General features: G+C 44.8%; 1 protein-coding gene across 1 annotated transcript in view; it reads left to right on the top strand.

Moving 5' to 3' along the window:
• Positions 1–18,198, top strand: part of carmil3 (capping protein regulator and myosin 1 linker 3) — a gene marked incomplete at both ends in the record, with an annotated part of 150,514 nt that overhangs the window by 117,110 nt on the left and 15,206 nt on the right. Inside the window, 4 exon segments of the mRNA XM_080779096.1 lie at positions 8,911–9,039; positions 10,170–10,236; positions 11,567–11,763; positions 16,137–16,216. Coding sequence (XP_080635222.1) covers positions 8,911–9,039; positions 10,170–10,236; positions 11,567–11,763; positions 16,137–16,216 — 473 coding nt within the window.

Below are 18,198 nucleotides of genomic sequence, written 5' to 3' on the forward strand. Positions count from 1 at the left end.
AGATCTACACCACTCATAAAACACTGGTTGCGAACGCAGTGAGCACTTACTATGAGACCTAGCAGATCATGTCTGTGTGTCTGTCTGTCTGTCTGTCCCGCTTTTGTGCCCATATATGGAGCTGAGTGACTCAGCCATAACCATATAAGGAGTCCCCAAAGCAGCTATACGTCCAAAACCCAAATATGTAAGCTGCGTTCGCTTCCCGCGTTTGCGTGTCTTACTGGTACTGTATCCTACTGTACAATTAAGAGATCTACACCGCTCATAAAACACTGGTACTGGTAGGGTAGGTACCCTCACAAAAACATGCAGTAATCCTGGTCTCTAAACTGCCTCCCCCTGGCCAGCCGGGGCGCCTGATGGAGGGGAAAGGAACTGGTTGGAATAACGTGTTCCTTCCACGCGCTACGTCCAACCAGGGAAACTCCCCCCTGTCAGGTGGAAAGGAGCAACTTGGACACTCAAGCATGAAGGAAGCATGAGTTCAAGTCCGTTGCTCTCCCCAGGTTGGCGGAGGGTGTGTAGAGCCCAGGATCACAGTAGATGATTGACACAGGGGTGAAAAATGGGTTACAAAATCGTGGGATAAAAAATATATTTAAAAACAAAAAAAAACACTGGTACTGTCTGCATGGGAAGATCTCTTTACGTCATGACTCCTCCCAATGACGTACGGTACCCCATAGGGATGTCGGGTTCAAAGTGGTTACGTGATCACATTTATATTGTTTGTTCCAGTCAGGACGAACTGACTTTCTGACGCATCGCCACACACACATCTGTGACATTACTCCCTCTCTCTGCTGCAGTGCAAAACACCAGGTGATTGTGCCATTGTCGTGTTCTGCTTTCAAGAGGCTGAAACTCAACACACTGTACCGCCCCCACTATTTCACATTTTATTCTTTTCTTATTTTTTCGTTTTCCCAAAGGTGTTCAGTAAAACGTGGAAGGAATTTAACCATTAAACCTGCCTGGAAAGAGAGATGTTGAGAGGTGTTGGGAGGAATGGGCCAATATCACCAAAGTTTATAAATGAATGTGAACGGGGTACCAGATCGCTTTGTGACTTGATAAACGCTTACCTAGAGGCACACACTCGAACCCCAGCATCTCTATTCGGACTGAACTTTAGCCAAGCTCAGAACTTGTAGTTCGGCTATTCCTCGCCAAAGAGGCTTGGAGCAGACCATGTACAGAGTGAATTGTCGAGTGTATTAATTATTGACGGTTTAAGTAGTTACATGTCTGAAAATAACACCGACCTGAGCAATTTATTCAAATCTCTCTCTCTCTCTCTCTCTCTCTCTCTCTCTCTCTCAGCTGGGGGTCCTTCCTTGGCCTGCTCTAGATGCAAATTTGATTCACACTTGACTTTTGACCCAAAACATTGTCTTTACTTCTATATTAACCCATTCTGACCTGAGATCAGATTCATACGAGGTTTCCACTGGACACACACTGGTCTGATTAACCCATTCTGACCTGAGATCAGATTCTAAAAATGTCAGTCGTTCTTCGATTTTTCAAAAATAGCAGACCTACAAGCTCGTAGCGCGCCACTCGGTGGCGCGCTATGAGCTTGTAGATCTGCTATTTTTCAATAGCTAAAGCATAACATGATGCTAACACCAAAACGGGTTCCCGGTCAGAATGGGTTAAGCATCAGAGCTAGATCTATCGAGGGTGTGGCAGCATAATTCATAATTCTTCTCTCATGAGATCACTTTTTTGACAGCTGAAAGCCTGGGAGAGAGAGAGGCTGTCTACCGACAATCTGACAGTGTGACGCAAACGCACGTACAGTTCACACACACACACACGCACACACACACACATACACGCACGCGTGCGTGCGCGCACACACACACACACACACACACACGGCATACCGTACAAAGATACGATTGTATCAGTGTGTGAGGGCTTGTTCAGAAAAGGCTGAGCATTGGACAAAAATAATTGAATTGGTTATAAACCCATTTAAAATGTCCCTTGTGAATATTTTTTAATTGAATACAATCAATCATGGGCTAATAATTAATAATAAACAATAATTCAGTTAAGGTTAATACAAAAAATGTCACCCCGACGGCTAGCGCTTAACCCATTCTGAACGGGAACGCATTTTTGGAGTTATAGCAGATCTACAAGCTCATAGCGCTATGAGCTTGTAGATCTGCTATTTTTGAAAAATCGAAGAACGACTGACATTTTTAGAATCTGATCTCAGGTCAGAATGGGTTCATCAGACCAGTCAGTGTGTGTCCAGTGGAAACCTCGTATGAATCTGATCTCAGGTCAGAATGGGTTAAAAGCCTTTAATTGCACCCATCAGCTGACTGGGCTGTCAGTGTGTCTCTCACAGACGCTCTGTGCACAAAATCAATCCCTAGTCACTAGATAGTGATGATGACATCTCACAAAATCAATCCCTAGTCACTAGATAGTGATGATGACATCTCACAAAATCAATCCCTAGTCACTAGATAGTGATGATGACATCTTACAGAATCAATCCCTAGTCACTAGATAGTGATGATGAGAGCTTACAGAATCAATCCCTAGTCACTAGATAGTGATGATGACATCTTACAGAATCAATCCCTAGTCACTAGATAGTGATGATGAGATCTTACAGAATCAATCCCTAGTCACTAGATAGTGATGATGACATCTCACAGAATCAATCCCTAGTCACTAGATAGTGATGATGACATCTCACAAAATCAATCCCTAGTCACTAGATAGTGATGATGACATCTCACAAAATCAATCCCTAGTCACTAGATAGTCATGATGAGATCTTACAGAATCAATCCCTAGTCACTAGATAGTGATGATGAGAGCTTACAGAATCAATCCCTAGTCACTAGATAGTGATGATGACATCTTACAGAATCAATCCCTAGTCACTAGATAGTGATGATGACATCTTACAGAATCAATCCCTAGTCACTAGATAGTGATGATGAGAGCTTACAGAATCAATCCCTAGTCACTAGATGGTGATTATATTATGACATCTTACAGAATCAATCCCTAGTCACTAGATAGTGATGATGACATCTTACAGAATCTATCCCTAGTCACTAGATGGTGATTATATTATGACATCTTACAGAATCAATCCCTAGTCACTAGATAGTGATGATGACATCTTACAGAATCAATCCCTAGTCACTAGATAGTGATGATGAGAGCTTACAGAATCAATCCCTAGTCACTAGATAGTGATGATGAGAGCTTACAGAATCAATCCCTAGTCACTAGATAGTGATGATGAGATCTTACAGAATCAATCCCTATAGTCACTAGATAGTGATGATGAGATCTTACAGAATCAATCCCTAGTCACTAGATAGTGATGATGACATCTTACAGAATCAATCCCTAGTCACTAGATAGTGATGATGAGATCTCACAGAATCAATCCCTATAGTCACTAGATAGTGATGATGACATCTTACAGAATCAATCCCTAGTCACTAGATAGTGATGATGAGATCTTACAGAATCAATCCCTAGTCACTAGATAGTGATGATGACATCTTACAGAATCAATCCCTAGTCACTAGATAGTGATGATGACATCTTACAGAATCAATCCCTAGTCACTAGATAGTGATGATGACATCTTACAGAATCAATCCCTAGTCACTAGATAGTGATGATGAGATCTTACAGAATCAATCCCTAGTCACTAGATAGTGATGATGACATCTTACAGAATCAATCCCTATAGTCACTAGATAGTGATGATGACATCTTACAGAATCAATCCCTAGTCACTAGATAGTGATGATGAGATCTTACAGAATCAATCCCTAGTCACTAGATAGTGATGATGACATCTTACAGAATCAATCCCTAGTCACTAGATAGTGATGATGACATCTTACAGAATCAATCCCTATAGTCACTAGATAGTGATGATGACATCTCACAGAATCAATCCCTAGTCACTAGATAGTGATGATGAGAGCTTACAGAATCAATCCCTAGTCACTAGATAGTGATGATGAGATCTTACAGAATCAATCCCTAGTCACTAGATAGTGATGATGACATCTCACAGAATCAATCCCTAGTCACTAGATAGTGATGATGAGAGCTTACAGAATCAATCCCTAGTCACTAGATAGTGATGATGAGAGCTTACAGAATCAATCCCTATAGTCACTAGATAGTGATGATGACATCTTACAAAATCAATCCCTAGTCACTAGATAGTGATGATGACATCTTACAAAATCAATCCCTAGTCACTAGATAGTAGATAGTGATGATGAGAGCTTACAGAATCAATCCCTAGTCACTAGATAGTGATGATGACATCTTACAGAATCAATCCCTAGTCACTAGATAGTGATGATGACATCTTACAGAATCAATCCCTAGTCACTAGATAGTGATGATGACATCTCACAGAATCAATCCCTAGTCACTAGATAGTGATGATGACATCTCACAGAATCAATCCCTAGTCACTAGATAGTGATGATGACATCTTACAGAATCAATCCCTAGTCACTAGATAGTGATGATGACATCTTACAGAATCAATCCCTAGTCACTAGATAGTGATGATGACATCTTACAGAATCAATCCCTAGTCACTAGATAGTGATGATGACATCTTACAGAATCAATCCCTAGTCACTAGATAGTGATGATGACATCTTACAGAATCAATCCCTAGTCACTAGATAGTGATGATGACATCTTACAGAATCAATCCCTAGTCACTAGATAGTGATGATGAGATCTTACAGAATCAATCCCTAGTCACTAGATAGTGATGATGACATCTCACAAAATCAATCCCTAGTCACTAGATAGTGATGATGACATCTTACAGAATCAATCCCTATAGTCACTAGATAGTGATGATGACATCTTACAGAATCAATCCCTAGTCACTAGATGGTGATTATATTACAAGTAAGACGCGCAAACGCGGGAAGCGAACGCAGCTCGTACATATTTGTTTTTTTTTAAGTTAAGTTATTTGGGATTTTTAAAGATTTTTTTTAAGTTATTTTTTTTTAAAGTTACGTTTTTTAAGTTAAGGTGTGTGTGTGTTTTTTGTGTGTGATACAGCTGCGCCCTCTGGTGGCGGGCAGGTGGTGTTACAGCGTGACACACAGACAGACAGACATGATCTGCTAGGTCTCATAGTTAGTGCTCACTGCATTCGCAATGACATCTTACAGTGGGGTCCCAGTGCACAGTGATAATGATCGTGGATTCATCTTTAGGGTACACAACCTAAAGGTGGCGTATGTGATATTTGATGGTTTAAAACAAATCAAAGATGTATTAAATATGAGATTAAATGTATTGTCAATGTACAGTAAGAGTACAGTGACTAGCGGGGGATCGATCGTAGTGGAGATAAATATTCTCTGACTGTACGGTACGAAAAAAATACGAGAAAAAAAAAAAGGCTGGCAGCGAGTGGATTATTTATGTATTTCATCTGGCAGTTAATGACTTATAATTTAATTAGCATTTTTGTGTGTGTAAACACAGGAGATTCTGAGTTTGGGCTATGGGATTTGTCGTCATGGTTTCAGCCCCGCAGGCTATGGGATCTCTAGCTGCTGCCAAGACTTGCCTTTACACGAACACACACACGCACACACACACACACACACACACGCACACACACTGCCAGGGATGTTTTATGAGCGAGAGGGAGCTTTGGATATCATCTCCATATTACTAGCACGCAGATTGATAGGTTCAAATACTATTGAATACAGACCGTACATACATTATGTATGTATGTACGGTCTGTAGGCCTGGCCTATATCTCATAATTGTCTCATCATCTAATCTAAAGTACTAAGCATTGTACCTAATTCTTCAATTATTCACTATTTCGTTTTGAATTATATTGGCAGAGAATTTGTGTAAATTGTGAGCGCTGACTTTCATGTCAGACCAAATGGTCTGGATTAGGAATCTGAAAGCGGCACTAGGTTCCCTTTCGTTGCGACAAAGCTTTGCTTCTCTACGTGGTCAAATTGACAATTTTCTCAGCTGAGGAACAAAAGCAACGTCTGGGTTTACAAATGGCCCCGACTGAGGCGGAGGCTTTAGTGGTATATACCTTTACACGCAATGGAGTGGAGTGTGGAGCAGGCGGAAGGGATTGGAAACGATGATAATCGGGAACCCTGGGGACTCGGCCAGGCCAGTGTCTGTGCCGTGCCAGACGTGTGTCGTCCTTGGCTTGAATGGAGCTCAGTCTGTATCGCATATAGAGCTTCGCACTAGTCCCGCCCCCCCCCCCTCGAGAGACCCGGAAAATAAATCGCCCTTCATTTTCCTCCTAGGCATTTCCTAAAGTATTTATTTAACCCATTCTGACCTGAGATCAGATTCATACGAGGTTTCCACTGGACACACACTGGTCTGATGAACCCATTCTGACCTGAGATCAGATTTTTTTTAAAGTCAGTCGTTCTTCGATTTTTCAAAAATAGCAGACCTACAAGCTCGTAGCGCGCCACTCGGTGGCGCGCTATGAGCTTGTAGATCTGCTATTTTTTCAATAGCTAAAGCATAACATGATGCTAACACCAAAATGGGTTCCCGTTCAGAATGGGTTAAAGACGGTTACGCCGCGGACAAAGCCAACTCTGATCGTGACCAATCATGACAATGAACACAATATCTTGGGTAAATATATATTGACAATTTCGTCAACAAATTAAAACTAGACTAAAATGTCAGGAAGGTACTAGTGGACAAGAGATCCAGTATCCAGTAAGTCATTTTAAACTTGATTGAATGCTAATGCATGTGAGCTTGTAGATCGGCTATTTTCAGCAAGTGTCAAATCAGTCATTACGACGGCATCAAGGTCCGACAAAATACATTTTAGTCGACTAAAGTCGACTAAATCAACTGTAGATAAACAATCTGATGATATTTAGTCGACTAAAACTAGACAATAAAACAGTACCGGGTGACTAAAATTGAACTAAAACTAAATAAATTTAAACTAAACTAAAATAGAAATTTGCCAAAAACAACACTGTATGCATTCAGCATTCAGTAAGTATAATCTCAGAGTCTTCAAATGACTGTTGGCCTCGTGTAGCCTTGCACGCTTTATCGCCATAAAGGCTCCATCAGTGGAGAGAATTGCATGCTAGTCATGCCTTAACCCATTCTGGTCGGGATACCCATTTTGGTGTTAGCATCATGTCATGCTTTAGCTATTGAAAAATAGCAGATCTACAAGCTCGTAGCGCGCCACCGAGTGGCGCGCTACGAGCTTGTAGATCTGCTATTTTTGACATTTTTTAGAATCTGATCTCGGGTCAGAATGGGTTAATCAGACCAGTGTGTGTCCAGTGGAAACCTCGTATGAATCTGATCTCGGGTCAGAATGGGTTAAGTCTCCAGGCCAGTGGTTTGAGCCGCTGCAGGCTCCTGGCCAACATCTTTACAGCCCTTCTGGACCTGGGTTTGTGCACCAGCTGCGTTTCAGAACCAGCTGCGTTTCAGAACCATGGACAGAAAGCTGGCATCGTCAGCAGAAATACTACAAGCTCGTAGCGCGCCACTCGGTGGCGCGCTATGAGCTTGTAGATCTGCTATTTTTTTCACTAGCTAAAGCTCAACATAGTGCTAACACGGTACCAAAAGGGGGTTCCCGACCAAAATGCGTTAATGGTTATTGATTTTGAACGGAGCAGAATGGATGCTGTGTACAGTATATCGAGGAAAGATCTTATGTGTGCCACAGTCCGTTGTAATGGTTAACGGTACAGTATAAAATTTATGTTAACTGTCATAAAATGTGCAGCTGTGAGGAGGAGGACAGTCTGGCTGTTCTCTGTGCCTTTTGTTTGGGGTTCGCTCAATTGCGTATGAACTGACTGGCCTACGTGTTTAAACACTTTACGTCCCTATTTTGGGTACGTCATTATAGGGGAAGAAAAAGGTATATGAATAGCAGATCTTGGAAGTTGGTTAGAAGTTTACATGGTGACGACATGTTGTGAGCTTGTAGCTTATAGCTAATACAATATTCATAGAATATTATTGGGCGTTGTGGGTAAAATTGAGGTGCAAGCTGTGAAGTATTACCACTGTGGAAAGCTTCAGTTGTTTGCTGAATTTAATGATTTAATGCCTGGGTGATAATTCAGTGCGATTGGTGCAGCTAGTGAGGAGCAACGAAGTGTTCCTCATTCATTCAGACAGACATTCATTAATTCAGACATTCATTAATTCATTCAGACATTCATTCATTCATTCAGACATTCATTCATTCATTCAGACATTCATTCATTCAGACGTTGAGTGAATTATAGTTAGATAGAAAACTAATGGGCCCATATAATGTTCAAAGGACGGAAACATTAATTAGCTGCATTAATATTCAAGTTTGCTGATTCTGATTGTGAAATGTGTTCAAATTCATTTTTAATCTCCGTCGGATCACTTCAAAAACACTTAAAAAATCAAACATGCCTTTGAATTTTTTGATCGAAAGAGCTCAGAGAATCTGCTTGTGTTTGAAAGAGCTGCTCTAAATTATAGTTCAGATGCCCAAAATCACCCAAATTCGTCGTCCAATATTCTAATGAATATGGCTGAGCCCCCACACACACTGCCTTTGAAGCTTTGATACTCCTTGTGGATAACATGGCGTTGGCTGCGCTAGGCTGGCTTATTATGAAGCCTAATTCAGACTTGGTCATACGACGGTGGCTCTTTCCAAAGAAACAACCGATCTTAAACGGAAATATTTAATACCTGCCAGCTGTCGTTTCTGATGGTATTCTCGTGTGTGTGTGTGTGTGTGTGTGTGTGTGTGTGTGTGTGTGTGTGTGTGTGTGTGTGTGTGTGTGCGTGTGCGTGCCTGTGTATTGCCTGTGTCAGCTGAGGCATGTGTCCCAGGCCAAGCGTTGGGAGGACGTCGGGGGAACCGGCAGACGCTCCATGAGACCGTCCAGGTTAGCGGAGTCTCTGGACTTCCCTGACGAGGACCTGGCCGTCAACCTGGGCATAGTGAGTGTGCTCTGCATGGAGGAGCGACTGTAGGCTTCATAACGAATGCATGAGCTAATCAATGTAACGATCCCTTAAGTCGATTTCTTAATTGATCTAATTTGGTTAGTGCTTGTAAAAGCATGACGTTTATTGAAATACTGACGTGTTCGTGCTTGTTCCACTGTGGTATGCGCTAGCATGCACGCGCACTTAAAGTCACTCACTGAGTTGTTGGTGTGGCTGGCCTGCTCCGCAGAATAACAATTGATGCATGAAAGAGAAAAAAATGAGATGAAGAGAGTAATTCTCTGAAATATTTTGAAACTTTTTGGCCTACAAATGATGCGGGAAAAATACGGAGGCACTACGGAGTGTTTTAAACATTGTTATAATTTAGCTTTTGAAAAATAGCAGATCTACAAGCTCATAGCGTGCCACCGAGTGGCGCGCTACGAGCTTGTAGGTCTGCTATTTTTTTAAAACCCGTGGCGCAAATTTGGAAACATAGGTATAGAAACATAGGTATTTCAGAAAACTGTCATGATTTAGAACAGTGGTTCCCAAAGTGGGGTCCGGGGACCCCCAGGGGTACCTGAGGGAGTTCCAGGGGGGACCCATCTATTTTGTTCATGTTCATAAAGTGCTAAAGTGTTTAAAGCAGTGGTTCCCAAACTTTTTCATGTCAAGGACCCCCAAATTGACACTACTTAGCCCGTGGACCCCCATTTGAAAAGATATGCCAGGGACCCCCATAAGAGAAGACGTACACATTTAGACGTCTCCAATAGCAATACAAGAGCAATAATACAAATTAATCTTAATGTATTAATCTTATTAATTAATTAATCAAATGAATTAATTAATCAAAATTGCGGCCTGTGCACAGCACCATGCCAAAGCTTTTTCCTGCAGGAAACACTGCCTTGTGGTTGTAAATATATTGTTATCCGTGTTGCGAGGATGAGGGGGTACCTGGAAAAATATCTACCCCAAAAGGGGTACCTGGTCCAAAAAAGTTTGGGAACACCTGATTTAGAAGACATAAGTCAGGCCTAAATGGGTTAAAGTGGTTAAGAGATTCGATTAAAAACGACCACCTTTGGTCAACGTATCTGATGTCATTGCCATTTTTCTGCTGTTATCGATAGGATACCATGGCCATCAAGAAGCGCAGCTCCAGAACCAGAAGGATCCGTCCCGTCTCCACGCGACTGAGTGAGTACCGTATATCTGACTGAGTGAGTACCGTATATCCGCGACTGAGTGAGTACCGTATATCCGCGACTGAGTGAGTACCGTATATCCGCGACTGAGTGAGTACCGTATATCCGCGACTGAGTGAGTACCGTATATCTGACTGAGTGAGTACCGTATATCCGCGACTGAGTGAGTACCGTATATCTGACTGAGTGAGTACCGTATATCTGACTGAGTGAGTACCGTATATCTGACTGAGTGAGTACCGTATATCTGACTGAGTGAGTACCGTATATCTGACTGAGTGAGTACCGTATATCTGACTGAGTGAGTACCGTATATCCGCGACTGAGTGAGTAACGTATATCTGACTGAGTGAGTACCGTATATCTGACTGAGTGAGTACCGTATATCTGACTGAGTGAGTACCGTATATCCGCGACTGAGTGAGTACCGTATATCTGACTGAGTGAGTACCGTATATCTGACTGAGTGAGTACCGTATATCTGACTGAGTGAGTACCGTATATCTGACTGAGTGAGTACCGTATATCTGACTGAGTGAGTACCGTATATCTGACTGAGTGAGTACCGTATATCCGCGACTGAGTGAGTAACGTATATCCGCGACTGAGTGAGTACCGTATATCTGACTGAGTGAGTACCGTATATCTGACTGAGTGAGTACCGTATATCTGACTGAGTGAGTACCGTATATCTGACTGAGTGAGTACTGTATACCCGCGGCATTCACAGAAAGGAAGAGATGGAGGTTGAGAGGCCGCTAAAAGCTCCGTGAGCGGCACATTGCATTAACAGTCACAGGCTGATAAGCGGGGGGGTCGGGGGTCAATTGACTTTCTATTCAGTCAACGGAGGATGGAAATGGATTTGCTTCAAGAGTGACATTGAAATATCGGGCCTGTAAAAAACAGCACTCATATTTGATTTATAAAGGAATAATGGAGAGTAAGTGCCTGTCCCTTAAGTAAATGAATTTTGGAGCTTCACTTTCCTTTCTTTCTTTTTTTTTATTGGATGGAAAGTGGATTGCGCCTTAAGGATGTAGGAGAGTATTATGCAACGAAGACAACATTGGGGGGAAAGAATCATTCGCTGTGGTTGGTTTGTGTCCTGCATGCCAGGTGTAGGTGATGACCCCCAGCCAGGTGTAGGTGATGACCCCCAGCCAGGTGTAGGTGATGACCCCCAGGTGTAGGTGATGACCCCCAGCCAGGTGTAGGTGATGACCCCCAGCCAGGTGTAGGTGATGACCCCCAGGTGTAGGTGATGACCCCCAGGTGTAGGTGATGACCCCCAGCTCTTTGTGGTTTGTCTCCTCTGCCAGGTCTGGGCGACGACCCCAGCTCTTCTCCTACGCCCACGGCCCCCCCGGCCCTCGACGCCAGCCCCCTGCTGTCCCGCTCGGCGTCCTGGGAGTGTCTGTCCACGCTCCCCACCAACGGGTCGCCCCTGCGTCACGTGACCCACGTCCGGCCGCGGCCGCCAAGGAGACACGGGACGGGACACCCGCCCTTCGAATCTGTGAGTTGGCCTTTTTTTTTACCCCAATCGCCTCCTCCGTGTCTCGGTGAGAACGAGAGAACAAAAGGAATGAAATAATAGCCCATTCTGAACGGGAACCCATTTTGGTGTTCGCATTACGTTATGCTTTAGCTATTGAAAAATAGCAGATCTACAAGCTCATAGCGCGCCACTGAGTGGCGCGCTACGATCTTGTAGGTCTGCTATTTTTGAAAAATCGAAGAACGACTGTGACATTTTTAAGAATCTGATCTCAGGTCAGAATGGGTTCATCAGACCAGTGTGTGTCCTAGTGGAAACCTCGTATGAATCTGATCTCAGGTCAGAATGGGATAGAGAGACCGTGACGGAAAGAGAGAGAGAGAGAGAGAGAGAGAGACTATAGAATAGGAAAGAAACAGAGAAGGACCAGCATTTGAGGAATTGTTGGCCGTGGAGCCAGGTTAGGAGATGTGAGCACGGTGACGGACTGTGAGCACTGCCATCAAAACCACCGTTTTGGTGAAGAGGTGACCACTGGAATGGTAAAACCTATAAAACTATGAGTACGAATAGGCCTTTAGCCCATTCTGACCTGAGATCAGATTCATACGAGGTTTCCACTAGGACACACACTGGTCTGATTAACCCATTCTGACCTGAGATCAGATTATAAAAATGTCAGTCGTTCTTCGATTTTTCTAAAAATAGCAGACCTACAAGCTCGTAGCGCGCCACTCGGTGGCGCGCTACGAGCTTGTAGATCTGCTATTTTTCAATAGCTAAAGCATAACATGATGCTGGAACACCAAAATGGGTTCCCGTTCAGAATGCGTTAGGGAACTACTTTTGGGTCAAAATGTCTAAGCCGTTCCTCCTAGATCACCTCAGATCAGCGGCTTCAGCCTAAAACCTATGTTTTACAGTCTGTCTGTTGTCTCCCTCTCCACAGCGAGAGAGATAGAGAGAGAGAGAGGTAATTGCAACAATGTCCCTCCAGCGTACAATCTGGTGTGCCATCTGCTTCAAATAACCGTGTGGGCAAACATAGTCAACCAGTTGTGTCCTACTGTACCTGACAACAGGGTCAAAATGTCTCCGTTAGAAGGAGGAGAGTGTAAGGCGACCACTTCCAACCAACTGCAAGATTTCTTAAAATATTGTTTTATCCATTGCAATAAGTTCTGAGTTGTATAGCTTTAATAGACTCACTCTGTGGTTGTGGGGTTTTTTTAACGCGACCTCTGACCACCAGTTTCTCTCAAAGTTTAAATCCACTTCAGATGTTTTAGGGACACGTTGGAGGTCCTCCACCCCGATGCTATGCCGGTTTTTAACCCATTTTGGACTGAGGTCGATTGAAAAAAGGCTTTTAAATCATAAAAGAATTCTGAAAAACCCATGTTTCTATGTCGGTGGTGCTCAACCTTTTTCATGTCAAGGACCCCCAGAATTATCTCTATTGGGCCACGGACCCCCCCATCTCAAAATATGTAGTTCCAGGGACCCCCACAGAAGCCAATATTTTAGTTAAAAATGTCCGCTCTGAAATATATATTCAAAGATTCAACGACTTTTCAAAAATAGCAGACCTACGAGCCTGTAGAGCCGGTGCGCTACGAGCCTGTAGAGCCTGTAGAGCCTATGAGCTTGTAGATCTGCTATTTTTCAATTACAACATAATGTTTAAAACACCAAAAGGGGTTCCCGCACAGAATGGCTTAATGAGGCAGTCGTTAGTTACCGTGCCAGTGTTCGCTGCTAAATATAGCCCGTTTTCGGGCTCCAACATTTGACCTGGCACTCCACGGTAAAAAAAGAAAGTCTAATCCGTTGGACTCTGCCCCACAGCCAGGCTTTGTAGGGCAAACTGTGAACTGGTTAATCAGAGTGCTTTCTGCTGAAGCTTGATTTGTTCTGATCCACTCCAAAAACGGAGAACTTCTGCTATTCATCTAGTGCAGCGGGACTTTTACAAAAAAATAATTAATTTCGTGCAACGTGCAAAGATGTAGCGTTGATCGACGGCGTGATCGACTCAATAATGTCTATAGCTCTTTGAGGGTACACGGTGCTCTGGAGGCAGGCAGCCTAGTGTACGTGCAAAGTTGGCACTAATCTAATTTAGTTGATGACGAGAATTTGTTTTTACAAAATGTGCTCCCTAATATCATTATGTAAAATAGACTCCTCTGTTGTTTTACGAGCATACTCCTCTCGTTCCTCAAATAGAGTCGTCTATCGTTGTTCAAATAGAGACTCCTACATGTATTAGCAGGGGATCCACTCCTTTTCTTTTTCTTTTTTTATCCCACGATTTTGTAACCCATTTTTCACCCCTGTGCCAATCATCTACTGTGATCCTGGGCTCTACACACCCTCCGCCAACCTGGGGAGAGCAACGGACTTAACTCATGCTTCCTTCATGCCTGAGTGTCCAAGTTGCTCCTTTACACCTGACAGGGGGGGAGTTTCCCTGGTTGGACGTCGTAGCGCGTGGAAGGAACACGTTATTCCAACCAGTTCCTTTCCCCTCCATCAGGCGCCCCGGCTGGCCAGGGAGAGGCAGTTTAGAGACCAGGATTACTGCATGTTTTTGTGAGGGTATACCTACCCTATAGGGGACACGGGGAGAACATGTGAGGGTACCTACCCTAGGGGACACGGGGAGAACATGTGAGGGTACCTACCCTAGGGGACACGGGGAGAACATGTGAGGGTACCTACCCTAGGGGACACGGGGAGAACATGTGAGGGTACCTACCCTAGGGGACACGGGGAGAACATGTGAGGGTACCTACCCTAGGGGACACGGGGAGAACATGTGAGGGTACCTACCCTAGGGGACACGGGGAGAACATGTGAGGGTACCTACCCTAGGGGACACGGGGAGAACATGTGAGGGTACCTACCCTAGGGGACACGGGGAGAACATGTGAGGGTACCTACCCTAGGGGACACGGGGAGAACATGTGAGGGTACCTACCCTAGGGGACACGGGGAGAACATGTGAGGGTACCTACCCTAGGGGACACGGGGAGAACATGTGAGGGTACCTACCCTAGGGGACACGGGGAGAACATGTGAGGGTACCTACCCTAGGGGACACGGGGAGAACATGCGAGGGTACCTACCCTAGGGGACACGGGGAGAACATGCGAGGGTACCTACCCTAGGGGACACGGGGAGAACATGTGAGGGTACCTACCCTAGGTGACACGGGGAGAACATGTGAGGGTACCTACCCTAGGGGACACGGGGAGAACATGTGAGGGTACCTACCCTAGGGGACACGGGGAGAACATGTGAGGGTACCTACCCTAGGGGACACGGGGAGAACATGTGAGGGTACCTACCCTATAGGGGACACGGGGAGAACATGTGAGGGTACCTACCCTAGGGGACACGGGGAGAACATGTGAGGGTATACCTACCCTATAGGGGACACGGGGAGAACATGTGAGGGTACCTACCCTAGGGGACACGGGGAGAACATGTGAGGGTACCTACCCTATAGGGGACACGGGGAGAACATGTGAGGGTACCTACCCTAGGGGACACGGGGAGAACATGTGAGGGTATACCTACCCTATAGGGGACACGGGGAGAACATGTGAGGGTACCTACCCTAGGGGACACGGGGAGAACATGTGAGGGTATACCTACCCTATAGGGGACACGGGGAGAACATGTGAGGGTACCTACCCTAGGGGACACGGGGAGAACATGTGAGGGTACCTACCCTAGGGGACACGGGGAGAACATGTGAGGGTACCTACCCTAGGGGACACGGGGAGAACATGTGAGGGTACCTACCCTAGGGGACACAGGGAGAACATGTGAGGGTACCTACCCTAGGGGACACGGGGAGAACATGCGAGGGTACCTACCCTAGGGGACACGGGGAGAACATGTGAGGGTACCTACCCTAGGGGACACGGGGAGAACATGTGAGGGTACCTACCCTAGGGGACACGGGGAGAACATGTGAGGGTACCTACCCTAGGGGACACGGGGAGAACATGTGAGGGTACCTACCCTAGGGGACACGGGGAGAACATGTGAGGGTACCTACCCTAGGGGACACGGGGAGAACATGTGAGGGTACCTACCCTAGGGGACACGGGGAGAACATGTGAGGGTACCTACCCTAGGGGACACGGGGAGAACATGTGAGGGTACCTACCCTAGGGGGGGATCCACTCCTGCCAGAAGGCCATTTTAAATCATAATAGTCCTTGTCAGCCTTTTAGCCCCAGTGACACGGTGTCACTGATCATCTTAATCCTTTTATGTCCTCTGTGTGTGTGTGTGTGTGTGTGTGTGTGTGTGTGTGTGTGTGTGTGTGTGTGTGTGTGACTGTGTGTGTGTGCGTGTGCGTGTGCGTCTGCCAGCATTGTTCAGAGAATGGAGTAGTCAACTTGATAGAGGATGGACTGCCTGATTTCTACACCAAGAGAGTCCTGCCAGACAGGTATTACAATAAACTAATATGACAAAAGTCTTACCTTAATGTATTTACTGTGTGTGTGTGTGTGTGTGTGTGTGTACAGTGTACATGACAAGTAGCTCTATTATACTCATATTTCATAGTTTTATAATATGCACGCATAATTCATTGTCTGGTTTTCAGTCCCACCAGGGAGTTAATTGTATGCTAGCTTGTCATGCTAGCATGTCTAATCAGGGCCCTGGGATGCTAATTACCTCCCCTGTAGGCTGGTGTTCTTTCTCTTCATTAACCCATTCTGACCTGAGATCAGATTCGTACGAGGTTTCCACTGGACACACACTGGGTCTGATGAACCCATTCTGACCTGAGATCAGATTCTAAAAATGTCAGTCGTTCTTCGATTTTTCAAAAATAGCAGATCTACAAGCTCGTAGCGCGCCACTCGGTGGCGCGCTATGAGCTTGTAGATCTGCTATTTTTCAATAGCTAAAGCATAACATGATGCTGACACCAAAACGGGTTCCCGGTCAGAATGGGTTAAGTAGTGTCGTCAATGTGTCAGCTCTCGGTACTAGTAAAGTACTTGTTAGGGGCCAAAAAGCCCGGAAGGAACAAAGGGCCCCTATTGTTGTTTTTCTACCGTCTTTTTTCTTCTTCTTCCCGACACCTTTTTGCAGTTCTGTGCTGTCGCGTTCCCCGAACGTAGAGGGTCATGGGAAACGGTCTAGCACTGAAGCTCACACAGTCAGTCATTCCTCAAAGGACCGCTCTGACCTTTTAGACCTCCCAATGAATTAATTGCACGATCCGCTCTATCCACTCCTGGCGTCAATAAAGTTTGTAGCCTGGTTAATTTGTGCGGAAGAGTGTGGAGTCTACTCTGGACCCTGCTAATTAATGCATGGTTGGTTCAGGCTGCGGGAGCGCAGCGTTTACAGACACGACACCTTCAGCCAATCGGTATAACAAAAACGTGACGTTGTCTCCACTCCAGAGAATGACTCGAGCCCGGAGCGCGTTTATGGCTTGGCTTGGTCTTAACGCTGCTGGCAAGCTATATTATCTATTGTTTTATTTATTTATGGCATGGCCCTAGCTAGCCGTCTGTAAGAGGGTCTTGTCTGTCTGTGTGGAGCTCATCCTCCTCATCCTGCTGCCAACCTTCTTGTGAACACAGTCATTATAGGCCACAGAAGTACATCGGCTCCCCACACACATTTTAATCATTTATTTATGTCCACATATACAATACATAGAAGGATACAAATATTTACAAGGTACACACACACAGACACACACTATGTGTGTAATCTTCAAAAGCTGTGCCTTGCCCCTCAAAACAATGTTCTGGTTCCTCAGACATTGGACACCATTACAATGTTACGAATATGAAATACACCATGACAGCAGAAAAATGGATAAGGAACAATTAAGGAAAATGGAGCATGTTAACACAGACGAGGGATGGCAGGATTCATGCTGAAATCTAGCTTAGGAAGAGCAATTACACCGTTTTTTTTCCCCTCCTTCAGGGCTTTGAACTCTCCTCGGGTGATGAAATCATTAAGCCACATACAGGCCTGGGCCCGGTGGTATTCACCTTGTCCAGTGTTTCCACTTCATTATCCATGGGGTTGAACATGAGTGTGACGTGTAAGCATAGTAGGGGGAAGCTTCAGACACAGAGGAGGATATCCCAACTGTCCTGGGGTGCAGCAATGTCATCTTATAATGACTGAACCTTCACTGTTTCCTGGCATACGTTCTCTACAATTAAATAGTCAGTGATTCAGAGAAACCGGCTTTTCACATGCATACCAGTAGACACTCAATCCACACAGTAATGTTTGTAGTAGATGTGCATTCAAATAACTGGCTATTCTAGATTTAAGAAGACAAAAAAAGAGAGTGCATTCACATTTGCTTCGGTGCCCAGGGGCAGGACAAATAAAAGTCAACCATCCGGTGCCCAGGGGCTTCGGTGCCCAGGGGCTTCGGTGCCC

Source organism: Protomyctophum bolini (assembly GCF_963924005.1).
Source record: "Protomyctophum bolini genome assembly, chromosome: 12".
In the NCBI taxonomy this organism is placed as follows: Eukaryota; Metazoa; Chordata; class Actinopteri; order Myctophiformes; family Myctophidae; genus Protomyctophum; species Protomyctophum bolini.